The sequence below is a fragment of the Equus przewalskii genome, chromosome 18 (assembly GCF_037783145.1).
Source record: "Equus przewalskii isolate Varuska chromosome 18, EquPr2, whole genome shotgun sequence".
Lineage (NCBI taxonomy): Eukaryota > Metazoa > Chordata > Mammalia > Perissodactyla > Equidae > Equus > Equus przewalskii.
The window spans coordinates 47666275-47693963 of NC_091848.1; the positions used below are offsets into that span (position 1 = coordinate 47666275).

A 27689-nucleotide genomic window follows, 5' to 3' on the forward strand; every position below is an offset into this window, starting at 1 on the left:
TTGGTTGTTGGCTAGTCATCCCTCGATCCCTCCTCATCTCATGGGGCAGGAGGCTGGGTGAACATGGTGGGAGGAAGAGAGAAGGAGGATTGGAACTGAGGTTCTTGTGCAAGGTATTCTGTTTTCCTCCACTGAAAACAAACAACAGAATTTCAATAGGAAGATTCATTGCACTTTCCCATTATTTGGAACTCTCGCTAGGACTTTCCCATTTTCTTCTTCTTGTAATTTTCCTAGGGAATGCAACAAACCTCAGGGATTATGGTAAATTTGGCAAATAGTTTAGAATGTTGGCAGATGCCCAAAGAGAAGAGGATCTGGCCTGGACATATGCTCGAAACCATTGTCATCCCCTCAATCAGATAATTAAAATGAAAACTAAAAACACTGCACATATTTTTTAATGACAGCAGCCTAATTTGCACTTCTTACATAAGCAAGAAAATCCCTACAGATTGCACTGGGTGTGAGCATGACATATCCTCCCACTCTTGCTTAAATTTAAAGCATACACAGATGAAAGAGGGAGAGTTGCTGGGAATACAGGTCATTCAATTCTGACAGTCATTTCTGCTGCAGTAGAGGCTTGGCTAGAGGGCGATTATATTAAGACAGCACCAGAGCTACCTTCTCAATAGGATTCTAGCAGAGTCTTGCTGTATGGCAACGTCTCAAATGACTAGAGTGTCTCCATCTCTTGACAAGGCAGATCGCACCCAATGGACTCTTGAATGCAAGTGTACTTGATGGGAGGTGGCGGTGGCTTGAAAGGTGGGGGTCTTTCCATGCTAGGAGCAAAACATTGCTCTGTCAATGCTAAGAATGTGAGAGGGTGATTGAAGGATATATACAAAATATTTTTTTGAAGTAGGAAACAGAGAAAGAGAAAGAGACATGCCCTCTTAGTTCTCTTAGAAGTTTTCCTGGCAGAGCCTTCTGCTTGTTAGTCCTATCAGCCATTTGAACATCACGATGATATCATTAATTAACATTGATAAGGTATTTTATAGTTTGCAAAGCATTTTTATCATAACGTTATTTAATTTGCTCCTAGGAATTAGATATTATTGTCACTGTTCTACAGATAAAACTGAGGCTCAGAGGTTTTAAGCAACTTCCTCAAGAGAACTAGACTAACAATTCAAATCTTTTAACTGGAACCTACACTATTCATGGCAACTGCCTCCTAATAGAAGGGTTTCTCTTATGTGAGTTAAAACATTCCTTCAGAGACAAAATTTTAAGATTCTGAGACTAAAGACTGAAGTTTTCCAAATAGTCCCTTTGCCAACCTTACCCCCAGCCTTCACCCACACACTCATTTCGTACTGTGGGCAACAGTAGAGGTGGGAAGTACAGCTTTTCTGAATCCCTGAGTTGATTGGTACTGGATGGATAATGCCAGAATCCCTGTTGTTTGAATCAGTGAACATTCTTAAAGTCATCTTTGTATAAAGTATTGTTCTATGTGAGCACAACTCATCTCTTTGTCTGAAATGCATCGAGCAAAGGGGAGGATTTAGCTGTACAAATGCTCCAGCTCTCTGGATATCAGGAAACAGATAAATCTGTGAGCAGATTTATGCCCTGAGTCAAATATCTCTACCCCTTGTCTACCAATCCATAGCACCTTAATTTCTCCAGAGACAGAAAGAGAGAGAGGGAGAGTTTCTCATTTCTATATAACACAGACCTTTAAATATAGAACAATAAAAAAATCAATTCAGATTTTCAGAATCCCATTTTCTCATTTTAATATAAAAACCTCTAGTGCCTATTACCTGGTTTTCTGATGTTTTAATGGAGACTTAATATATATTAAAAGGTGGATAAAATTCTAAGAAATTTGTACTTCCCTTTTTTCAGTGAAATTGTGAATTTCTCAAGGTTAATGTGGTGGCCAAAGTGTAGCCCTTGCACAAGAATTTAGAATTTATGGTTTAGTGTTTTATTCACAGTTGGACACTCCCTGCACATGGTTATAGAGTCTTCAAGAATTCTCTAAGGAAAGAAGAAGAAGGTATTGCACAATGGTCAATGCTGCCTCAGAGGCTAGTAGGAAGACGTGTGGGAGATCAGCTTTATGTATTATGCGGGTCTCCTCTAAGCATAACCTAGTCCACACTGATCCCAAACAGCCCAGCCAGAAAAGTGAGGCTTAACCTTACCTGCCATTTCAGATTGCTGAGTGGAGGGAAAAGAATTTTGGAAAATATTTCCATAAGACAGAAAAAGGTAACCCAACGCTTACTTTCTTTTCCCCTTGAGGAAAAAAGGAAAATGGCAGTAAAAGCCCATTCTGCTCAAAAGCAGCTGGAAATTTCCTAAAATTAACTTTCTCCCTCAATTTCACACTTGAGCATCTAGGCCCAGCTGGGCCCAGGCAGTTCAGAGATGCATGAAAATGAAAAAATAATGAAGATTAAAGGAAGAATCAGTTTCAGTTTTGAGGTGAGGTGAGGCTCACTTCTCATTTCATGCCCCCTGACTTGTTGCATCTGATGAGCATTACAGCCACCACAGGCAGAGGGGGATATCAAGTCAGGAGTTGTGCATCTAATCCAAACTGTGTGATGTTGGGGAAGCTAGATAGCATCTTGGAGCTTCTATGAGCCTGATTTCCTCAGTCAAATAGGAGAGGAACTCCATATACAGGAATAATATTTAAAGTGATGAGTAAATACTTTGTTCTGAGAAATTCTCTCTTCCTACATGTCTTAGTATTGTACTCACATTTCTTTCTGGTATTGACACCATTTTCTCACTCCAAGACCAAACACTACCACGCAGGAAAAGACCAAAGCTGCTACAATCACTGGCCAGGACATTCCATCTTTGGGCTTATTAACCACAATTCCTGAAAATGGCATAAAGAGAGACAAACTTTAATGCCAAACTTTGGCATTTGGAAAACAGGATTAATTGAACTATTTCTCCTACTTAAAACATTTTTCTCCAAGGGCCGTGGGGTGTTCATTGGCAACAATCACACTCTGGGATGATATCTATGCCTTATTCTCATCTCTGTTTTTGCATTTATGTCTTTCTTGTTGGAATGTTCCAGAACTGATTTTTTTCTTTCATTTTCCCAAGGCTTTGGAAAATTCTTGGCACATGGTGTCCAATGTAATGTTATTTGTAAGAAGGAATAAATAAAAGTGATAAGCTTTAAATTTGTTTTCCACATTTACTCCAGTAAACTTTATATGTAAAGTAATGGTCTAGCTTTGGATTTTCTTATTCTGTAAAGAGTCATTAAATGCTTTTATGGAATATTAGTATGTCAGGAGGAGGAAGAAAGAGTCAAAAGCTTTAGAACATTTCAAAGCCCTGAGAGTCCAAAGGCAGGCAGGCCTGCCTAACCCTCATGGAGCTGTAGCACTCAAGAGCCTATCAGCCAAGACGCCTCATTTCAGTGTCACTCAAGGAATTGTATTCGGAGTACCTTTTCTACTGCCTTCCCTCTTTTTCATTCTTTTCCCCCTATCCATTTCAGCAATAAAAAGGGGAGGAGGGAACAAGAGGGGTAAAATTGAAACTAGTTGGTTTTGCTTTTTCCATAGTCTGAAAAGAGAGAAAGTTGAAAGAAAATGGCTGGCTAAAATTATATTGGTGGGTGATCAATGGACTGATTTTTCTTATGTTGATGAAACCCATACTCAACTCATTCATTACATTTCTAGCACTTGAACACCAAGTCAAACTGTGTGAATCAAAGACTTTCAAATATTGTGGGTTTTAGACCAGAGGCAATATAAATATCATCGTTTGGACTGTTTTCCTTCTTCTCTGACATATAGGAAGAATTAAGAAAATTAACTCTCTTAGGAAACAAAATTGCCCATTTCTACCTGGCAGAGGATGAAAGGGAATGTTTATAATTACATAGTTACTTTATTTTTTCCTTTTAAAAAAGTATTTTACAATCATGTTAAAAATTCAAAAAGTATAGAAATATAAAACTACAATGAAAAGGAAGTGTCCTTACACCTCAGGAGCCAGTTACTCACACTAGAGTCAATAACTTTGGATAGTTAACTATGTATCTTACTGGAAATTTCATATGCATATATAGGTATCAGGAACCTATATCCCTTTTATTACAAATGAGGGCATACTATACATACTGTTCTGTCCCCAACTTCTTTCTCTTAAAAAACATTCTTGGAACACTTCCCATAGACGTGCATAGAGATTCACCTCATTTTATTAAACGACTGGATGGGTCCCCAGTGTGTGTATCTACCATAGCTTATTTGACTGGTTTCTTAACGTTAGATGGTTGAATTGTTTCCAGGCTTTTGTTATTTCTACCAACATTCCAATGAAATTCCTTGTACCTTATAGATAGGTCTTCAACTCTTTAGATTTACATAGCTCATTCGGGCATTTTCGTATCAGAATTATCCAGATTGATTTTCTTTCATTGTTTCAGTTAGATTGTAAACTGCTTGTAGATGAAGACTAGATTTTTAATTTCTTTTATTGCCTTAGATTTATTATACTGCTTTTCATACAGCAAAGTCTCAAAAAATACAGGCCAAAAAACTGGATTTAAAATATTAGCTACCAAATCTTTTCTACGATTTACATAGTTTGGACTGCAGCCATGTGACGTTGTCGTGTTAACACTGGTTACCAGTGTTGAAGATTTTTCCTTTTATAACATACATCCCGGGATCTGAGGTTTTCCTGATGCTCACCCTACCTCAGCTCTGTTAAAATAGACACTGAGGGTTCCCTGGAAGCTCACATAGTCCTGTAATACAAGACCATGTGGCACGTTGTATGTTTGTGTGGCTAGAGTTCACAGCAGTTCAAATCACTGGAGTATCAAGATTATAAAAGTAGCAGTCATCCAGATGATCAACTCAGGACTACACAAAGTTCTTTTGTAATCAAGTCAAACGTACTAGGCTCTACACTGAAAATATGATGGGATATAACATTTTACTTCCAAAGTGTCAGAGAAATGAAAGAACAAATGGTTTTAAAGAGGTCTTACGTCATTGCTTACAAGTTTTCTCCCAACCAAATGTAGGAAATGAGATCATTGACTTCAGGAATGTCTCAGTGGAGAAGCAGAGCTCCAATCTTGTCCTATCTCTAAACTTTAAGTTTAGTTCTTGAAGGCACTAATATCTTAAAAATATTGGTAGGACCTCAGTTTGCAGTTCTATTGCTGTGTTGTGTCCAGGATGATGCTCTGGTGGTCTGAGGACTGTTGGACCGTGAATATGAAATAAGCTGAGTATCAGTGGAGAGTTCACCAGGGAAGTAAACACCCCCTGAAGTGAAAGGGTTGATTATGCCTCTGAATTTACAATTAAGACCTGCATTGGGAGGGTGCTAACTTTATTGAATACCTTGAACTCATGATATAAAACAAGGGATTACATTTAGCATTCACAAAATTTTTTTAGTTGAATTATAAGAGTACTCTTTGTTCCAACATTCTCCTTCTTGCCTCAGACTATATTTTCACAGGACTGAAATGTTTCTCACTACTTTTTTTACTGGCTAGTTCTTATTCATTTTTCAAATCTTAATTTACATGTATTCTAAGAGAGTCCTTTTCTGTTCCCCAGTTAAAATCAGATCTTTCTGTTAGACTCTGACAACAGCTGGTACTATATCATAACATTTGTCACAAATAAATTGTATGACTACTTATTTACTAAGTATCATCTTTCTAATAGATTATAATCTTCAGGAGGACTATGTTTTTACTGTATAACCAATAACTGGCACAGTGTCTAGCAAATGTTAGGTACTCAATAAATATTTGTTAAGTGAATAAAACATAAAATTCCCCTCCCCCTCCAAAATGGTAAATGACTCACCAGTGATACGGATGTCACTATTTTTAGTAGATCCACTGGCAGCTTTGGGAACTTCTGAAAATGTTCTGGTTGTGCTGGGGAAGACATCACCTAGGGATATAAGGAAGATATCTGAGCTGATCCTAATAACTGTCTCAACCCTATACGTGGAATAAAATCATGAAAGGATTTCACTTGCTATTAGGAAGAGCTCAAGTTGAATGGCCTAAATGCTCCTAAAATATTACATGTAAAGCTTACTAAGGACCAATTTACTGCAAGGCTAGGATCCTAGGATCTAACAGCTATCAAAGGAGTGGGAAATTCCTATTAGTTTAAAGAAAAAAAGAGAAACTGTTATAGCACACACAACAAAACAATATCTACTAAAGAATCTCCATGAGAAATTTAAGTGGTTTTGGGGAAATGCCTTATGTTGGGCTCACGGAAAGATGAGGCTTATCCCTATTCTCCCAGGGTATCAGAGGTCCAGTCAATCAAAATGCTGATTCTCCCCACTCTAATGTGTTTGATAAGGTCAATAAAAACTCCTTCACAACAGTCGAGTAGACAAGTTCATGTTGACAAATCATTCTATTTTCCAATGGAAAATTAAAACTTAAAATGCATTTTAATGGATCTAATTGGTCAAAAATGCCATTATGTAAATTTAATTTTGAAGTAAAATAGAGAAAAATCTAAGACTTGGTCTCTGATTATCTTCTTTGACTGACTGAGAAGAATTTTGGTTCCTTCCATCGTCATTTTCATCATCACTGTCATTTTCATCATCAGGATGCACTTTTAAACACCTATCTGAGATTGGCTTCTTATCAGTTTTTGTTTTTCCACCTCTGCCCAAATAAAGCAGACCACTACCATCCCGACCCTGAATCTCCCCCAAGTACTCACCATGGAGTGTTGAGTCTGCCCCTGAGGGGGATGAACTGTACATTTCACTGGGCATCCATGAAGCTGCTAAGGGAAGAAGGTACAGGAAGAGTCAATCTGTACAAGACTAGTTGTTTCATTGTCTCTTCTCGACCTTTAATTGAATAATAACTATGAAAAAAGGATATTACTGAAGACTTAAAGCAACATCATTGAACTATTCTGCAGCACACACGAGAATGTCCCCAGATAAAGTGGGAGTTGAGGGAACGGCTGTGGTCCAGATGCCTCTAATAGGGAAGGTTTAGATCATATCCACTTAGAAGCAGGAAGAAGGAATGGAAGGAAAATGCTCGAAGAGGTTCTTCCAGCCACAGATAATGTGTTGTGACTGTTCTCAAGCCCATCCCACAGATGAGCTAAAAAGAATGGCAGAGAATGAGAGCCCACGTGTGTTATGGTGGACTTGAGTCAAGAAAAGGTGCCAATAGGCCTTTGAAGACCATGGTAGAACATGCATGAGGAAACAAAATTGTACTCGTGGGTAAGCTGACATTCTTGTTTGACTGTGAAAACTGAACTGTGTCAAAAGTGAATCTTTAGACCCCTATGGTCACAGGCCTTGTTAGCTGCCGGGTGACTCCTTTTGATGCATTTAGAGGCAAACTTTCCCCTTGAGTAGATGGCAGCAAACTCAGGCAGCACATATGGCTTTTGAAATAGATCTATCAACTAATTTTGGTTAGTTCCCATCTCTGGCAAGAAAGATTCACTCCTTGGCAGGCTCCACATATCTGTATTTGATAACAGGCCTATAATGTGATGCAAAGTAAACTTAGTATGGAAGTACATGGTTGCAGTCAGTAGAAATACATTATGCTCATTTATTTAAAACATTAGCATACATGATTAAAGTGCTTTCTTGTGTGTCAGGACCAAAACAAACAAGCAAAACCAAAATAAAACAAAACAAACATTTAAAAAACCCTTAACCTTCCCCTTCCTTGATTTCTCCCTAGATGCTAACAGTAGTTACAGCAAAGGAATGTTCCCAGGCCCTTCAGACGAGATGTAAGTCAGTGCTTTTGAGGGATTGCTCATAGGAGGGCCTGCTGTAGCTGCTTCCTCTTGGCGTCACCTCAGAGGTAAGGGTGGTTTCGTACACAGCAGTTTCGAGTTTGGGTAGGTCGGGGGGATTTCTTATTGTCAGTGTAATTCTCTCATTCTGCATATGCGATCTTGACTATTTTCTTGTTCAAGACAGATTACCAAGGTCTATGGATGATGACAGACTGAGCATGTTTTTAATGCCCATTTTTAATGGTTAAGCTATTAAGCCAGGAATTTGATTGACAAAGAGCAAGAACTAATTAAAAGAACTTGGGACCAGGCCTGGATTTAGGTAAAATTATGAAGAAGGCAGTTTGTTCCAGATAACCTAACAGTTTTTTTTCCCAATATGGTGTTTCCTTCCTTATTTTAGGGCTTGATGCCTTTATTCCTTATCTCTTCAAAGTCTGTTTGCAAGAACGGCTATTAATTTATGCTAAGATACAAATGGTTGAACAAGCAAGAGTGGATTTTTTTTTTAAATTTTCCATTTCATGTTTATTATTAGTAAGTCAATATAGAATATTTTGTAATGATCAGTTACATGTGGAGGCCAACAGTTTTTTCACCAAATACAGAGGGCCAGTCTTTTCTGGTCGATTTTGATTTTCCCCAAACAAAATAACTAAACATAACACAATTTCAGGAGATGGTGATGCTATCAGCATGATTGGTCCAAATTATGAAAATGACAGTACTTAAAGTCGTGGAAATTATTTGACCATTTCATAAAACTTCTTTTTAGACTTGCAGGAACTTTTCAACTGTAAAAAGATTCCTCAAAAAATGTATGATAAAATTAAACTACAAAATCCACTTTGGAAAAATAGAGTTATTTTTCGACTTATGGATTTAAGATTTCTTAAAACCTGTAAAAATATAGTTGGAAGTGTATTGAGAGAGGTGAAGAAAAAGGAGCTTCCAGTTGATGGATTCAACATGTCTGAAAATACTTACATAATGTAAAGGGAAAACTTCAAGAGCCAGAATATATTATAATTAAGCCTTTTGGTAAGATGAAGAAATGAGCAGTTCTTGTATCAATTGCTCCCACAGAAGAGAGATCTTCCTCAAGAATACTTGTTTATAGAATCCTCAGTTAAATAGAGTTGGCTCCTTCCAATGATTCATCCTTCACTAAAGCAATACTTTTCTAAAAGTTCTTCCGCTCTATCACTAAGATATCCAGTTTTCAGAATGCTTTCAACATTGGCTACTGCGTCTACTATTCTCCTGGGAGACTCTTAGCAGAATTATGTGCTATTGTCTTTTAATTGATTGAAATATCCTGTGTTGTTCAAGGCATCATCTCATTTGTTAAATACGAGTTAATTCTCCTTGAAATCCTTTGAGAACATATTTTCATCAAAATCCATGAATGAACACTACTTTGACTTTTCAATGATAAACACTAGCTCAGTGGATAACCTCCTTTAGTATGTCATCATTATCAGCCGAAAATATGAACACAAGATACTGTGTTGGAGTTTCTCAAAGCCTTATATCCTTCTGTGAGCATCACATTGATTTCTTCTACAATTTCTTTAAATTTAGCTTTTGGTAAAACTTGTTCAACAAGGAAACTATGTGACTTGGCATACCATTCTACCATAAAAGGGTATTTCTCTTCTACGGTAAAACAAGATCAACTTTGATAGCATAGTATTTTCCCTTTAGTTGCAAAAACTTTTTTTGATATTCGTCTGTAACCAATTTATAGTTGTCAGTAATATGACACATTAGGAATCTTTTCTGTTTGTAGGGAAATCTACTTAATGTCATATCAAAGTCTGCGATTATCTGAGATTTGGCAGTCCCTCTTGATAAAGCCAGAGATAATTTCTTTTACTATGGTAGGATTCTTGATGCAAGATGAATTTATCTGGAATTCTGGCATCAGTTTTACATGTACAGACTTTTTCCTAGTTATCCAGGTTTGCTTAGGGCACTCTGAGTTCTTCTGTCCTTAATTTTATCCTAGAACAACAGCCTAGGTGGTAAGCAATATCCAGAGATGCAGCGCTTGGGTACAGGTCTCTCAATGATCCTGGTGTTTTGCTCCATCGTCCTCTTCAGGGTGAATATGTACTGGGTCAGCACCACCCCTTCCACAAGAAAACATACAGGCACTAGCTACCGTGTCCACTGTTACCATGACCACCTAGTCCATAGAGGGTACCCCCATGTTCTTCCCGACCAGGAAAGGAAGACGACATTCATGAGCTTTGGTAGTGTGGGCCTTGTGCGTGAGCTGTGGAGAAATCCATGAAGCCCCTAGAAATTGATTTTTTAAGTGAAGGAATAAATCTTTAATTTGAGGCTGGCCTAATCAGGAACTATGTAACAGAACGGGAGGAGAATAGTGTTTTAGAGAAGAGGAAAATTGAATGAGATGGGATCTGAGACATAGAAGATTTTAGAATTTGAGGTCAAGAATGGTGAGTTTAGAGAATCAGCATCCCAACCAATAGGAAACAGAGGGGATGCAGATATGTGGGTTTATTTCACCAGAAATCCATCCATTATCACTCCTTTTCTGTCTTTGAACATTTCATAAATCTATTGAAATAAACATCCTGGAAGAAAAAAAATCCCATTACCAATGCCTCACACTAATCTTGCCAAATCCATCATCTGATATTGGATGTCTCATTACAGTCCCATCCAACGGGTAGAAACATGTTTCAAAAACAGTTTGGGAGTGAGCAATCAATATTAACTTGTTGGATCCTAATGTGTTTTTGTGAATGATTATAAACAGAGCAACTCACTGCAGGGAATTTTTTCTCTAAGCTTACGGATAAAAAATGGCAACCAGTTAAGATCTTCTTACTCTTGCATAAGTAAGAATGTGGCTTTTCACTGCCAGGGAAAAATTATTTGTGTTTCAGGGTCCCTTCCTAGATTTCACAATTTCTAAGGCGATTTTTTTTGTAAGAATGACAAAGAGATGTCTGAGGATAAATGAAGTTTTCAAGTGGGAAAGGACAGAAAATACTAAGGATTACAATAGTTAGTTTCATTATGAAATCTATTAAAAAAACAAGAATATACTTATGTAAATTATAAAGCACTTTCAAGAAAGACTCTCAGTTTTTCAGTTTCTGGGACAGAAAGTCTCTAGGTGGTCTTTAATGCTTCATACTGCTGCACAGGATGAAAAGGCTGTCTTTTATATTCCTGGTGCACCTAATATTGTAATAAATTTAAATAAAGCAAACAAACAGAAACTTACAAAGTTCCAATTAAGCAGATCATTCCTTCTCACTATATGTGTGTATATGTGTTTTCTTCCTTGTCCTGGCTCATACGTACACATAGACTTTCAAGCATTCAACAAATATTTTCTGAGCCCCTGCTGCACGCCTGCCACTGTTACAGACATTAGGATTCCACAGGGAACAGACACAAAAAAACTCTAGATCCTAGTTCTTGCGTATCTTACATTCTAGTATAATTTCAATAGATAATCAAATAAAATAAACAAAGGAAAACATCAGACACCAAGTGTTAAACTGAAAATTAAAATATGGGATAATTTACATATTCTCATAGCATAAATTTAAATTGGAGTTGAACTTTTTCCTTTGACATTGTCTAATAAACTTTTATCCCCATTGCTACTCAATTTCTCCCGGTAATGAACAAGTATTAATTCATCTGTCCATTCTACTATATTTGTTGAGCACTAACTAGATGCCAGACATTATCTTAGGCACTGGGAATGCAAGTAAACAGAAACAAGATTTCATAGAACTTGTATTATGGTATTAAGAATAAAGGATGACAAACTAGTGTAGGTTAAGCAGAGCTTCAGCATAGTTTATTACAATTTTATGTTAACACCATACACGATAAATGTTAATCTGTCAAGTCTAGACTTTCATCCCCAGTCTTACTAATGCTTTTATTCTCAATTTATATCTAATTGGTAAAAATTTGCCGGCTTGTACCCTCGTCTATATAATAAAATGTACCAGCTAGCTTAGAACATTATGGCTATTCTTCTGTTTGGCTTCATAATATTTCATTGAGTTATTATCTCCTCCTATTCCACATTCTTTTATTAGTGGACATATTTTTCTTTAACACCCCCTTACCCTCACTCATACACGCATAACATCTTACATGTCTCTCCCCTCTCCCATTCCTTGTATGCCCATTCAAAAGCAAATGCTGTTCTGAATCTTATGTTTATTATTCACTTACTTATATAATTTTAAAATTTTTATCACACATTATGTCTAAGCCATATGGTGTTTGGGCATATTCGTTTTTCAATTTTATAAAAAAGAACCCACGCCATATATTGCCACCTGGCATTTACTTTTTTGACTCAACACATTGTTATTAAGATTCACTCATGTTGTTGTACGCAGCTGTCACTCACTCACTTTTCATTGCTCTATAATAGTTTATTACATGACTATACTACAACTTATTTATCGAGTCTCCTGGCTATGGATATTTAGATTATTTACAGTTTTTGCTATTATGACTAGTGGTTTTCCCCTAACATTTGTGTACATGTCTCCTGGATATATGTATTAATTTGTGTGTGTGTGTGTGTGTGTGTTGGGAGGGTATATGTCTAGGAGTAGAATTGTTGGTTTGCAGGGTATGAAAATGTTCAGCTTTAAACATAATGCCAAAGTGGTGGAAAGTGATGGTACCAATTTATACTTTCACCAGCAATATATAAAACATTATATTGATGTACATTTTATATAACACTTGGCAATTCCATATTTAATTTTTGCCACTTGATTACGCATAAAATGCTTATCTTTTTTGCACTTTTCTGCACTTGTGTTTCCTGATTGCTAGAGAGGCTGAGCATCTCTCTGGATGGTTTTTAGCCCCTTGTGTTTCATGTTTTGTGATGTGCATATCTGTTCATTTTCTGATACTTTCTGTCTTTTTCTAAATTGATTTGTAGTCATTCTTTATCCACTCTTGACGTAAAGTTTTGATCCTTTGTCAATTATAAGTTCTTGATCCTTATAGCTTGCCTTTTTCACTTTCTTTAAGGTGTCTTCCGATGAGAGAATTTCCTTAATTTTACTGTATTCTATTGTTTCCCATCTTTCTTACGGTTAGTGCTTTCTGTCTCTTTCTTAAGCCCTTTCCTACCCCAAAGCCAGGAAGAAATTCACCTTTATTTTACTACATGTTTTAGTGTTTTGCTTTTGACACAAAGATCTCAAACTATATGGAGTTTATTTTTGTGTAACGTGTGTGGTAGAGGCAACTTTTAATGCTTTTTTTCTTATAAATAATCCACGTTTCTAGGTCCACTTGCTGAACAGTCTCTTCTTTTCACAGTAATCTGCCAAGCCACCTTTGACATACATCCGGATTCCACTTATTTGTGGGTCTCTTTTTGTGCTCTCTCTTCTGATACTGCTTTGTCAGTTCTTGTATTTGGGCACTGAGTTCACAGGTGTCTATTATATTTTTAATGTATTTCTTAAAAGAAATATGTTAAATTGAATTATAGAGGGCTATGCACAGACTAATGATAAAAGTGTGTCATGAATGAAAGATTACGATTAATCCAAATGTGTGAACCTGAGGTCCACAAAAGAGAGAAAATCAATAAACAATGCTACAAAGAGCAATATTACACACGTTCCTTTTCTCTCTTTGATTTATTCCCTATGGACAAGTTCCTAGCCATGAGAGGATGGAGCCAGTGGGTATAAAAGACATTTAGAAGTTTTCAAAGTACAACTTAAATGTTTTCCAAAAGAGATGCACACATTTACTCTTCATAGCAAGGGCCTCGTGGTTACGTTCAGAGTTCTGCACCTGTGGCATCCTGGATCTTCTCTTCTCTGCTTCAGCCGCATCCCTTGCCTCTTCCCACCACACTGACCTTTGTTTTACACCTCTGAGAGGCAGTATATTTCCTCTTTAGACCCTGTCAGGACCTGCTAGAGCAACAGCAGCGATGCTGCTGCTGGTGGGCCAGATTAAAAGTAACAACCCATTTCTGTGCCTCACATTGGGCCCCTTCTTTTCATTTTTATTAGTGATATGCATATTCTGGCTAGTTTGCTCTTTTCCCCAGTTATATTCATAGTTCACTCTTTCATCTCCATTAGTTATATTTTTACTCAGATGTCACCTTCCTTGGTAAGACCTTTCAAGATCACTTATTTAAAAAGGCAACCCACCCTCACCTTTGATTCTCACAGTTTCCCTTCACTGCTTTAGTTTTTCTATGATTATCACTTATGACCATTTGTCTGTCTCTCTTCCACCAGAATTTGGAACTTAAATCTGCTTTGTTCACAGATGTAGCTCCAGCAACTATAACAATGCTTTCAATATGGTAGATGCTTTGTAAGTATTTGTTAATACGATTGTGAACAAAGCACATAGTACTTGCTCGATATATGTATTGGCTGAATAAATGAGGCCCTGAGGACTCTAAGGGACTCACAGTTGTGCTCACGGTTTTTGGCGTCCTTCCCGCTGGAGGTCCAGGAGTAGTTGAAGCCTTGGGCAGTCACATTGGAGTCGCTGGCTGAAAGACAAATTCTTCAGAATCCAATCTTTCTATAAGGCTGTAATTTAGCTTTACTTTGGTGTGCTGAATTTTTAGCCTATATGACTTTGGGGAAATGTAAAATTGAAAATACGCTTTCCTATGCAGAAACACTAGCTGGCATACCGAGCAAAAGCTCCAGAGTTTATATTTAATGCCAACTTGACACTGATTTGCTTTTTTTTTCTATTCTGTCACTAACTCAGATCCCTGGGAGTATTGTGAAGATTACTTTCATATTACCTTAAAATCCCATGACAATTGAAAGATAGAGTATAATAACAAATCACCAGCCCTTATTTTTAAGATTACAGTGATTGTAAAATCAATGTATAGTCACCAGATTACAAATTACTACAGAGTAACTCAAAACCAAAATATCAACATCAAATGAAAAAAATAGCCTTTTCCCCAAACCTTAAAATTATTGTAACTGTAGTAAAATCTGTGAGTGTGTTGTCTCTTTTAAGTCATATAAGGACAACCTTGCTATATTCACTTTGTGGGGTGGCGTTTGGAGTTGACGTACTCTCATCTACAAGGGCTATTGAAGATGCAGCTGGAGACCCTATTTTGAAAACAAAATTCTCACATTGTTCTAGGTATTTGCATTCACATGTTTAACTATGCCACTACAATTAACAAGGGTGGCATGCAGAGGATGGAGTATTAGAGTTGGAAAGAATCTTAGCGAACACATAGTCTAATGGTTTCATTTAATAAATTATGAAACTGAGTCCAAAAGGTATAAGCTTGTGGTTACATACCCAATATTCAACATCATTTATTTGATATTAACCCAGTTCTCCTAACTCCAAGTGTGTTATAGTCATATTTTCAAAATTCATTATTTTAGTATCTACTGCATGCCAGACTCTATTCTACATGAAGCAAACAGTGAAGACACCCTCAAAGAACTTATCTTGTAATGAATTTTCACAATTGTGTATAATATTTTCGGATTATATATATTTATTCATATTTATTTCAATTTTTAGCTTTCAAAATAATCTCCAGCTTTATAATCCATCATTTCCCATTCTCTTCTTCTCTCTCTTCCCCTCACCCAAATGAAAGACTAGTTCATATTCATTTGAAAATATCTCTGGGGATGAAGCAAGGTAGATGGAAGAAGAAAAATATCCAATCACAGTCCACTGAAAACATGTTTATGTCTCTTGGGAAAGCAAAATTTTGATATATTTTATTTATGGGTATTTCCCCTTTGTTCCAAAAATATATTTAAGGTGACTTACATAAATATGCAATGCAAGAAAACAAAAAAAAGTGGATAGAAAGTGACAACAAGGGCAAGAAAAATATAATTAGAAAAAGTATGTTGAGTTCTGTTGAAATGTGAACGAGGATGGTACACAAAATGCTTTTTATGATGTTGTGTACTTTTAGCAGATGTGGTCCCCTTATTTGGTCAGAACTTTCTAGTAACAAAGCAAAGAAATAAGGAGTATGTTATGCCATTGATGGCCATCACAAGATAAAAACAGTCAATTTCCAAGAGAAACACAGCTTTTCTTTTTATTGTGATTAAAAAGAAATTTCTCCCCAATATTTATAAAAAGAATACTGTATAATAGGTACAATATTCTCAACAATATCTTTATAGTATGACAGCTAATATGTTCATTTACCCTCAAGCTTTAGTAGTGAACAATGCCCCAGTTTCCCAAGCACCCCAATTTTGGGAAGGAGCATCCCTTAATAAACATGAGTAATCAAACCTCGGAAAAATATATGTATAGGATAAATAAATAAATTAGCACTGTGATTTATACATCTTTAAATAGTTCTGTAGTGTAAGCCCTGGTGTTTTTTAAAATTTTTGGTAATGTAAGTGCCTGACTTAAGCTTTGATTGTCAAGGCATCTACTTCAACGATGGCTATCTCAATTAAACACATTGCCAGGCACAGGACTAGATAAAGAACCAGGCCTCCTCCCTGCACTGAACCTCCTTTGTTGTGGAGATCTTGGTTGATTTCAACAACTGACCATTTGGACCACTTGTTTTTTCCTCTTCTTGTACTTTAAATTCCCATTTTCACGCTTTAAATTCACCAATAAAGAGTGAGACTGCAAAACTCTAGGCTCCCACTCTCAGCCCCAATAAAAGCTGAACCCTAGGCCTGTGCACGCTCTCTTTCTCTCTACTTGTAACCTTGCTGTGCAGCCCCTGGTGTGCTGTGTAATTTCCAGGTCCTGTAAGTAATAAACCTTTATTTTTTTCAAAGTTTCCTTACAGTTACTATTGAAGGGCATCTTGCAATGATAATAAGAATCACAAGGGCTAGTTCAACCACAACATTGGTTATTGATAGGCTGAGACTGGTGCAGAAAAAGTTCACATTCAGAGATGATCAACAGGAATTGTTTTGCAATGAAGCCTACCAGTGAATACCAAAGACATACCACACCCAGGTCCATGAATACAGTCAGATACAAGGAGATGTGTTAGTGGCTGCCTCAGATGATGCTGTGAGGAACTAAAATGGGAAGCCAGCATCAGGATGGGCAGAAAAAATGTTTTAAAGACAGGTTATGCACAGCTTCATTTATACAACAAATACTTATTCAATGTCCAGTGTGTACTAGAATTGTGGATGAAGTGAAGAGAAAGAGAAACTTCAACCCTGCCTTCACGGATTATACAGTTTAGTGAGAACAAAGATCAGTGTGGCAGACTACTGGCTGATCACTAAACCCAGTCCTCTACCTTCTGGCACAAACTATATTTCCTAACCTCCTGTGAAGGTAAGTATGTGGCTACATACTGAGTTCCAGTGAAGGGAATGTGAGTGGGGGTGATGGTTGTCATTTTAAGGCCTGGTTTATAAAACCTCCCACGTGTGATCCTTCCCTCACGTACTATCCAGATATTATGATGCAGGGCAACTTAGAAGTCACGACTTAAAGGTGACAGAACTACCACCAGCCTGGGTTCTTGAACCTGTGGAACAGAGCACCCAGCCACTGGCTTGGTTGACCTCCCATTGGCTCTTTCTGTAAGGATAAATGAACTTGTACTATGTCAGGTGTAAATGACCAAAATGAAATTTTGCAGTTTGTTGTTAATACAGTTAGTTTCCCTTCCTTTACGAACAGTAAAAACATAATTGTACCAGATGCCAAGTGCTATTGTAGAGAAAGCACAGTGGACTGTGGGATTCTAGAGGAGGGAAACATAACCAAGACATGGGAGCTCAGGGAAAGTCTTCCAGAGGAAGTTACATGGAAACTAGGCCTGAAGGATGATAGGAATTAGTAAGACAAGTTGGGAGTGGGAGGAAGGAAGAGCAGAAGCAAGGAGAAGAACGTTCAAGCAGTGTGAACAGAAGAGGTGGGAGAGAATTGAAATCATTCAGAATGCTGTGCTCTGTGCAAAGTAAAGGGATGAGGACAGAGGAGTAAGAAGGAGCTTATTCCAAAGACCCCATGGAGGAAATGACATTCAACAGGTCCTTACAAGATGCTGCAACTCAAGGGTAGGTCAGTGGGGGCCTAGGCTATACAATGAAGACTGTGGGATGAAGAAAAGTGGACAAGATTAAAATGTGAACTCAACAAAGCTTAGTGAATGATTAGATGAAGGAAATAAGGAAGAAAGGGAAGTCAAAATAAGTCCTGGTTTTCTGCTTGGGCAACTTTTTGGATCGTAGTATCATTAACTGAGAAAATAAACAGAGGAGAAGCAGTTTGGAAGTGGTCAGAGGCACAAGGATGATTCAAATTTTGGACAGATTGGTTTTGAGTGCATAGGAGACCTTCAATTCCAGCAGAGGGTTGACTATCTGAGTTTGAATCTTAAGAGTGAAACTGGATGAAAAAACAAATTTGGGAGACATAACATGTAGACAATAATTGGAGTAACCGAGAGTACCAAAGAGTGTGGGTCTAGGGAGAAGAGAAGTGGATCTAGAAGGAACAATGAGGAATTCTCACGTATAAGAGCCTGACAGAAGAAAAGGAGATTGAAAAGGAGGAACCAGAGAGGCAGGAAGAAAGCCAGGGATACATGGTGTTAGAGAAGCCAAGGGGCTGAGGGTTTCCAGAAGCAGAGCAAGTCAGTCCAATTCAGCAATTACTTGCTGGTGAGCACTGTGTGCCAGATGCTGGGTCAGTGGAGTCAAACGCTGCCAAGAAGACAGATTTCCATATAGCGGTTGACTACTAGGAAGCCATTGCATTAGACCCATCAACCCACATGCAGAGTCTAGGAGACAGATTTATAAACCACTCGAAGATTTGAAAAAGCAGTAGAGCTCAGCTATTAAAGGCATTGACTCCAGAGCCAGACTCTCTGGGTTGAGTCTTGGCTTAGTCTGAAATTAGATGTATGATCTTGGGAAAGTCTATTGACCTTTCTCTCTTCCTCAAATTCCTCACTTGTAAAATAACAGTACTTTTCCAGTAGGGTGATTGTGAAGATTGAGAGTCATACATACAAAGTACTTAGAAGAGTGCCTGGCATGAGGTAAGTGCTAGAAAAGGAATCTTAGAAGCTATAAAATAGGTCATCTGCAGTTTAGTTCAAGTGCTGAAATACAAGCATATTCTAGCAATGGGTAATTTGCATCTCCTAAGGAGTTCTACAATTGCGCCATTTGCCTTGGTCATTCTAGGAGATTGGCTTGAGGTAACCAAGAACTACACTCAAGAACTACATTCCGAAAGGCTGCATCAGAAAAGGGCTCATTGTCAGGGGTGAAGAGAGTGGCAGCTGGCTGAGGTATTAGTTTTATGACACGGTAGTCATTTCCGCTGGCAGAGTCACCTACAATCCTCCTCCTCTTTCACCTCACTGAGCTACTAGTAGTTCAGATTTTTGCGCAGTAATTAACTTCTAGCTCACTGCCTCCCACCATTCATCAAAGACTCTAGTGATAGAAAAAAATGCACAAAAGGACTGCCTGAAGGATATATGCAGCATTTGTAGATTAAGCCCAGATTGCCTCAAACTGAGTATGGGGATCACATTCCTGGTCATCGCAGAATGCTCTTAGAGCACTGAGCACTGGCATTGTCCCACTGGTCCAGCCTGGTGGGCAGTCTAAGCAGGGCTGCTGGGAGAAGTCAGCCTGTGGGAACGTCGCTGGGCTGTGCTCCACCACGCCCTCTAGAGCAGGGTCCAGGAAGTCTCTGCATCAAGAGTAGCTACGCTTCTCTTGGGCAAATAGTTCGTTATAATTTTATGAACCTATGGATCACAGAGTGAATATGAATTTTATTTTTCTCATTGAAATGGTTTTATCTTTGTCCCTGTCTGCAGCAATTTCTTCAGCTATCTATTTTTAAGATTCTGTATTATTGTGCATTTTTTTAAGTTACCTCATATTCTTTGCGAAACAAAGCAAGGTAAAAAATACATAGAAGAAAATAAACAACTAGTCATGAGTAATCAGTGAATACTTGAGATACTGAGAGATATGACGTGCTCCTCCTGATGGATAGAGGAAGAAAAGCTGAAGGAGGAAGCGAGAAGAGGAGGGGAAAAAGAAGAAAGATTCTATCTATGTTTTAAATGATTCTCAGAAGGATGAAAAGAATAGTCCCTTTGCTCTGGGACTCATTTCTCATGCAGGAGAAAGTGAGGCTTTCATTGTCAGCCAGCAATCTCTTAACTCTCCTCCCATGGACAAGATTCCTTCCTTCCTTTCTTCCTTCCTTCCTTTCTTCCTTCATTCTTACTTCTTCCCTCCCCCCTCTTCCTCTCATTTTGAGAGTTGGCCTCCACAGTATTCACTGAGTGACTTAGTAAGTGAAAGCAGAAAGGACTGGTTTTAACAGCAGTGATATGATAACAATGGTGATAACGATGATGAAGCAAAAGAACCAGGAAGCAATCAGCAGAGAACTTTGTATTTATTTGTAAGCTACACTACCATCACCTAGAAATCTCAGTCTAAGGAGCAACCACCAGCCACTTTTTAAAATACCTCTTACTTAAAAGCAGCAGACGTTTTCCCTACCCAGTCTGATCACCCACACTGGGCGCTGGCACTGGTATTAGCTCCATGGGATGTAATTCTGGCAGGAATCACCAGAATCCTGGTGAAGCATGATAACTTGATGGGAATTTCATTTGTATTAAAATAACTGATTAAACGTTGTTTTCTAGAGGTCAGAGAATGATGTGACATAAATCATTGCTTACTGCAGGATTCATTTATTCATTTGATTCCATCCAATGTGTGTTGTTTGCAGACCCCACACGTGGGAGAAGGAACACCAGGTCAGGCGCATGTGCTGCCTTGGTCTTCACGTCCCTGTGCCTCTGGCCTGGATCAGATGAGTGCTGCTCTACGCTTCCTCTCATGGGCAGGCCTGTGGAGTTTGTTGAGGGCTGAATATGTGCCACTAACCTTTTAGGAACAACGGGATCAATGACACCCCGTCACTATCCTGAGGGAGCAGAAGGTCCTACCAGCCTTATTGGTCTCCAGCTGAATTTTGTTTGGGCCTTGGCCTGAGGGTCTGCAGCAGATTGCATAGGTTATTGAAAGAATGATTCCTTTACTATAGGAACTTCATCAAGCAGAAGTCAGAGCTGAAGCCATTTAGAGAACTATCTAGTTCCCTAGATAAAACCCCACTCACTCCTCTTGGCTTTACATCATGGTTCAAGGTTAAGGCCCTTGGCCTTCCATGACCCTAACCTCTAACAATCTCCACATTGTCATCTCTTGCTACTCCCTGCCTACATTATTTCATTTATTTATCCAGCAGTTGGGCCTTTCTGTCTTCCAGGCATTGTTCTCGGCATTGGGGATAAAATGATCAACTCTCCCGGAGTTTAAGTTCATGGAGGATATGGACATCAACCAGAGAACCACATAAACCAATCCAGATATAAGAACACATGGAATGGGGAATAGCCTAGTCAGAGTCCCAGGAAAGCTTCTTGAGGAATGTAGTGGGAGAATGGGGGCAGGCAAAGGGCAGTGTGAGCTTTCAGGCAGAAGACACAGCAAGTGCAAAGGCCCTGTGGGTGGTCCCACATGCCATGGTTTAGTAACAGTAGTGTGTGGTACCTGTCTGTTCCAGGACTGGGCCTTTACAAGCCCTCAGGGAGTGTTTGTTCTGTGTGTTGAACTGAGCTGAGTTTGAGACCACAGGGCATTCCCTGTCACAGTGCACATCCATGGCCTTAGCAACAGCAAGACAGTGATCAAGCTGTGGCATGCTGCTGGCAACAACACTGCTTATTCTCAGGGGTTTTTTTGTTTTGTTTTGCTTTTAAAAGAAAGCCATTCCTAGAGCCTGACCTGGAGATTCTGTAACTATAAGAGGACATGCTTGACTGTACCTTGACATCGAGTAGAGCATTTTAAAAGAATTGCATTTATATTTTTCTTAGCCAAGTCCTTAAAAAATTGATCACGTATTTCAGCATGTAAATAAGACAGCTTGCTTTCTGTCTTTTCTGCTTCAAGGTTAAGTTTACATTCACAGCACAGCAAAGCCTCGCCAACCTTCAAGAGTTGGTTCTATGTCACAATAGACCATGTAGGCAAGTAACATGCCAAACCCACTGATCGAGAGCTGCTGGCTTTGTGTGCTGGTTGTTTATTTCTTCTTCAGTTTGGATGTTTATTGTTATTAAACCATGCACGTGTCCAGAGATACATCATAACGACCCTTGTTTCCAGGAAAGAAGAAGAAAACACTACCTTGTACAAAATGCCTTGCTTATGTTAATTCATACACTGCCATGAGGTTAGATGAGAAGTTCTGAAAGCTTCCTGGCCCATTTCTGTTTCAACCTTTAAAAATTTTCTTCACTGAAATTAGAAATTACCCCTTTATGTTATTCAATTAAGTCAGAAGACAGCTCTAGTCAGTTCTGACTTGAATGGAGGAGACAGAAAAATGTTCTGTAAGAGCTAATTCTGGTCAGCTCCTCATGACATTATGAAGTGGAACTGAATCTCTTAGCCTGGACTTCTGCCATCCGCCCAGTGACTTTCTCTCTCACTGCTGGAGAAGGGAAAGGCAGAGAGGTGCTAGATGTCCCATGGTGTGTTAATTTTGGGGAAATATTGAAATATTCTCCAAACAATTAAAGTTTTAAGGATCATTTAATATGACCCTACTATGTGCCAAATAAAAGAGATCAGGTGAGAAGTTGTGATGTGAGATAAGTAGAGGATAAAGGATAAAATGGTAACAGAAAAAGAAATATCGAGGGGCTGGCCCAGTGGTGTAGTGGTTAAGTTCTTGCGCTCCACCTCAGCAGCCTGGGGTTTGCAGGTTCGGATCCCAGGCACGGACCTAGCACCACTCAGCAAACCACACTGTGGTGGCATCCCACATAAAATAGAGAAAGATTGACGCAGATGATAGCCCAGTGACAATCTTCCTCAAGCAAAAAGAGGAAAACTGGCAACAGATTTTAGCTCAGGGACAATCTCCCTCAAGCATAAAGAGGGAGATTGGCAACAGATGGTAGCTCAAGGCCTGTCTTCCTCACAAAAAAAGAAAGAAAGAAAGAAAGAAAGAAAGAAAGAAAGAAATATTAATTTGGTCATTGCTTCCTCCTTCAAGGAATTAAAAAATATAAGTAAAGGTACTGATTTATTTTGAGATTAATTTTGTTTGCTGGACTCTTCTTTTGATCACGGCATTCTTTCTCAGACTGGATGTTGTGGGTCTTAGCTTTATGGCTGCTTTTTATGCATTTTCACATTTGATACTCATAATAACCATATCAACTTGATAATATTACTCCTGTTTTTTAAGATAAGGAAACAGTATTAAAGAGATCAAATGACTTGGCCCTGGTTATAGAACTAGTAGGTGACAGAGATAAGAGTTGAACCCAAGCCTGTCTGACACCAAAGACTATATTTGTTCTCTGGTAGCCCTATAAAGTGTAGCTAACCTTGAGGCAATATGCACCATCAAAACCAGGGCTCAGCCTGCAAGAGCTCCGTCATGGTCCCTTGCACACAACCTCCCAGGAGAGAAGGCCTGTTATAGCCAATCCTCACCTCTCAGCTTCCTGTCATAAGACTACCCAGCCTGCAAGCCCTCACTAGGTATCTTTTTCTTAACTCTTCCTTTGTTAATCTCTTCTTCCTTCGTACTTTTAAAAAAATATCCTTCACCCAAAAAATATTTATTGAGTTATCAATACTTACTCTTAGCCATGTGTTATCACTTTTCTAGATGATGAAGACACATCAGTAGACAAAGCAGACCAAAATCCCTGCCTTCAAGGATTTACTTTCTTTTGGGGTGAAGCCAGACAAGAAAGTTATACAGGATGTTGAAAGCTGCTATGGAGAAAAATAAAGCAGGGAAAGGGGATGGGAAGTGAGATAGAGGGGGCTGCAGTTTTAAATGTGGTGGTCATAGAAAGCCTCATTGAGATGGTGACATTTGAACAAAGATTGGGAGAAGATGAGGGGTTGAGCCATGTGGAAATCGGGGAAAAATTTTTCTAGGTAGAATAATTTGAAAAGGTCCTGAGATGGGAGCAACCCTGGCATGTTGGAGGAACAGCAAGGAGGCCAATTTTGGTGAAGTGAAGTGAGAGAGGGGGAGAGTAGTTCAGTGGGGATATAATAGATTAGATAGAACATATGGCCTTCCAGGCTAACTTTGGAAAAATATCTGTTCAGTTTCTTTGCCTATTTTTTTTTTGTTTTTAAGAGGCAAAGCGTTTATTTGAGATCAAAGAATTACAATTCAGGGAGCACAGATTCAGGTAGAAACCCAAATAGTGACCTGATTTCGGTTTATGGACAAGAAAGGAGCTTAGGGTTTTATGGGAAAGGGGAGGATGAGGTGAGCTGTATTAAAGAAGAGTTCACTGGTGCTGGATGAGGTAAGGCTAGGTTTGTACTTCATAGATTGGCTTGAGCTTCTGTCATCAGGCAAAAGGCTAGACTTATACTTCCTTGATTGGTTGAGATTCGGTCATCAGCAACGTGCAGTTTCATCAGTCCTTACAGACAGGATATTCTTGTCCTTGCTGACTTCTTGGAATCTTGGCAATTTGGTTCAGTTCGGAAGATAAAGAAAACAAGACGTGAATGGCAATTCTTCTGAAGTGGCTGCTGTGGCTCTATTTTAATATGGCTCCACTCATGTCATCTTTCATACGGAGAATTCCCTGATTTCACGCCTTTGGAAAGCTGTTTACGGTGTCTCATGTCCTGATGACTTCTGTGGGAGTCAGTCACCGCAAGCAAGATTTGGACAGAGGTGATGATGCTTGGCTTCCCTTTCTTGGGAGCGAAGGGCTGACCACGTCTTTGCCTGTTTTTTAATCAGGCTGTTCATTGTCTTGCTATGCTGTTGAATGAGTTCCTTATATATTTAGAATTTTAATTTCTCATCAGATAGATAGTTTGCAAATATTTTGTCCCAATCTGTAGCTTGCCTTTTCATTTTGCTGATTGTTTCCTTTGTTGTGCAGAAGTTTTTTAGTTTGATGTAATATGCTTGCTTATTTTTGCTTTTGTTTCCTGAGCTTTGGTGTCATATCCAAAAAAGTATTGCCAAGGTCAATGTCAAGGAGCTTTTTTCCCTATGTTTTCTTCTAGGAGTTTTACGGTTTCAGGTCTATGTTTAAGTCTTTAATCTAATTTGAGTTGATTTTTGTGTATGGTGTAAGATAAGGGCACAATTTCATTCTTTCGCATGTGGATATCCACTTTCCCAGTACCATTTACTGAAGAGACTATCATTCCTTATTGGGTATTCTTGGTGCCCTTATTGAAAATTAGTTGATTGTATATCCTTGGGTTTATTTATGGGCATTCTATTCTGTTCCATTGTTCTATGTGTCTATTTTTATGCCAATATCATGCTGTTTTGATTACTATAGCTTTATAATATAATTTGCAATCAGGAAGTGTGATGTTGCCAACTCTGTTCTTCTTTTTCAAGACTGCTTTGGCTATTTGGTGTCTCTTAGGGTTCCATATGAATTTAGGATTGTATTTTCTATTTTTGTGAAAAATGCCGCTAGAATTTTGATAGAGATTGCATTGAATCTGTATATCGTTTTGGGTAGTATGGACATCTTAACAATATTAGCTATTCCAGTCCATGAACATGTGATATCTTTCCATTTATTTCTATCTTCTTCAATTTCTTGCACTAATGTTTTACAGTTTTCAGTGTATGGATCTTTCACTTCCCTGGTTAAATTTATTCCTAAATGTTTTACTCTTTTTGATGCTACTGTAAATGGAATTCTTTTCTTGATTTCCTTTTCGGTGTCACTGAATTTATTTTAAAAGCTGCATTTTAATGGATACTGCAGAACAGAATTTTCAAATGAACTCCTTATTCCTCCATTCAGATGAGGTCTCAAAGGCTAAAAATGGTATTACAGGGCAAGTCATCTTCACTTCTAATGCAAAGTTCCAGACCACCTATGAAGGGCATGTGACATCAGAGAGGAGTGGGCTCTGTCAGCTCTGGTCCATCACCCAACCTCAAGGCTATGTAAGGAGGCGGAAGCAGCTTGGGTGAGGGTTTCTTTGGAGAGAGTTGTCAGGGTTCTTGGTGTCAGGCTCACTCTCATGGGAGAGAGGAGGAAGATTCTGCACCCTCACCTTAGCCCAAGTGAAGTGTAGTTTTAAGAGAATCGTTCAGAGCTCTTGACTTGTGTGTCCCGGAGTTTAGCACAAAGGGGACCAGTGCCTGACTCAGCCTGAAAAGGCTACATTGGGATCCTGTGCTTGGCTAGCAGTACTGAATGGACATAGCAAAGAGAAAGATCCTGGGGAAGAGGAGCACTTACCCCAAACAGGAGGCCAACGTGCATGTTTTCCCAGACAAAACATGATGCCATGCAAAGAAATCTCACCCAGAAAGAATTCCTAGAGGAACAAAGAAACCTCCAAGTAGAACGGACGTCCAGAGGCAGCGAGAGAGTAAGCAGAAGAAGGGAGGGGAGGCGTGGGCTGCACCAAGGGGAGAGCAGCCAGAGGCCAGTCACGTATTTCTGAGAAATCTGCCAAAGTGCCCCACGAAGTCAAGACGGCAATTTTTATTCTCCCCATACAGAGGGCACCTAAATCAGATTACAGCCAGCCCGACAAGGAAGGTCTTTCTTCACCTCCCCTCTTTTCCCCACCTGTGACCCCTAAAGAGAGGTCCAAGCTGACAACCAGGAGTGAGGGAGAGGACGGAGCCAGGAAATCACAAGGACGTCTTCCACGTCTCTCCTCCACCCGACCACAGGCATAAAACATAACGTCACATCCAGGTTTCCACAGCTGAGGTGGACCCAGGCTTGATGGTGAGGAGGGCGAGAAGTTCAGGACTGAACTTTTGCAAGTTTTGACATTACATCTCACAAGCCTTTTAAATTATTGACATGAGTCTGTTCTTGCGGCCGAAAGAGGCCAGACAGCATTTATTATATGAAATCACCAAAAAAGCCAAGGAATCTGCCGCAATTTCATTCAGAAGTTAGAAAGAAATTATTCAATAGAGCTCATTTGAACAGAGAATGATGAGAAAAGGAAAATTGCTTTTTTTTTTTTTGCCTACCTACCCAGTCCAGCTTATTTGTTTAACGAAATACAAAGGTAAAAGTTATTTGTAAGTTCAGGCTGCTGCTGCCTGAATGATCTGGATGGTCAAGCTCAATTATCCAAGAGGTTTCCTTGTTCTTATCTAAAATTGTACCTGAAAATTTAACTTATTTTCTCAAATAGTAATATTTGCACTTGACCTTCCAGTCTGTTGACATAGAGTCTCTTGGTAGAGACGCCTAGTCTCCTCAACAAATGTGTAATTGTACTCCATCAACTCACCTACAACACAAAGAGCCTTTAAAACCATAGGGACATTAACCGGAGAACTGCACTTAAAAGAATATAGGCCATCAATTACATCTAAAGACATTTGAGTCGGCCTCATGAACCCTGACATCGGGACAAGGTGGATACTGACCTCCATGCCAGCATAAACGAGACAAGTGGTGTGAGGTCCTAATCTCTGCCCACAAGACTGTGTTTTCCTGTGGGAGGCCGATTGTTTGGGGAGCTCGTGCTTACAGAATGGCTAAAGGCAGCAGGAACTGCAGGATGACTCGTCTAGAAAGCATTTTCAGGACTCCCCTGGGGGAAGATGACAGTAAGCAGGACAGAGCTCATCATACATCCTGTGAAGCATTTGTAGACACTCAATGATTATGCAATGAACTGAGAAAGAAGTCATCCAAAAGCTTTTCCCCAGATGTATTTCACCCCAAAGGGGGAACACTGAATAAATGAATACCCACGGTAAACCAGTCATCGGGAAGGCTCCCCTTGACTCATGGGTGACAGGTAT

General features: G+C 39.0%; 1 protein-coding gene and 1 pseudogene across 4 annotated transcripts in view; both read right to left on the reverse strand.

The window, feature by feature from the left end:
• Positions 1 to 383: 383 nt before the first annotated feature.
• The window catches only part of CD96 (CD96 molecule), an 86910-nt gene continuing 59604 nt past the window's right edge, over positions 384 to 27689 (reverse strand). For 2 of the 4 annotated variants that reach the window (XM_008530478.2, XM_070582758.1), the window contains 6 exons: positions 14876 to 14944; positions 14272 to 14355; positions 6735 to 6800; positions 5844 to 5933; positions 2734 to 2857; positions 384 to 788 (listed from right to left, as the gene is read on the reverse strand). In XM_008530478.2, coding sequence (XP_008528700.2) covers positions 680 to 788; positions 2734 to 2857; positions 5844 to 5933; positions 6735 to 6800; positions 14272 to 14355; positions 14876 to 14944 — 542 coding nt within the window. In that variant the 3' untranslated portion in view covers positions 384 to 679. The remainder of the gene's footprint in view (positions 789 to 2733; positions 2858 to 5843; positions 5934 to 6734; positions 6801 to 14271; positions 14356 to 14875; positions 14945 to 27689) is intronic. The other 2 variants (XM_070582761.1, XM_070582759.1) reach the window with 1 other exon arrangement.
• LOC103557780 (cytosolic 5'-nucleotidase 3A pseudogene) lies at positions 8775 to 9802 on the reverse strand (annotated as a pseudogene).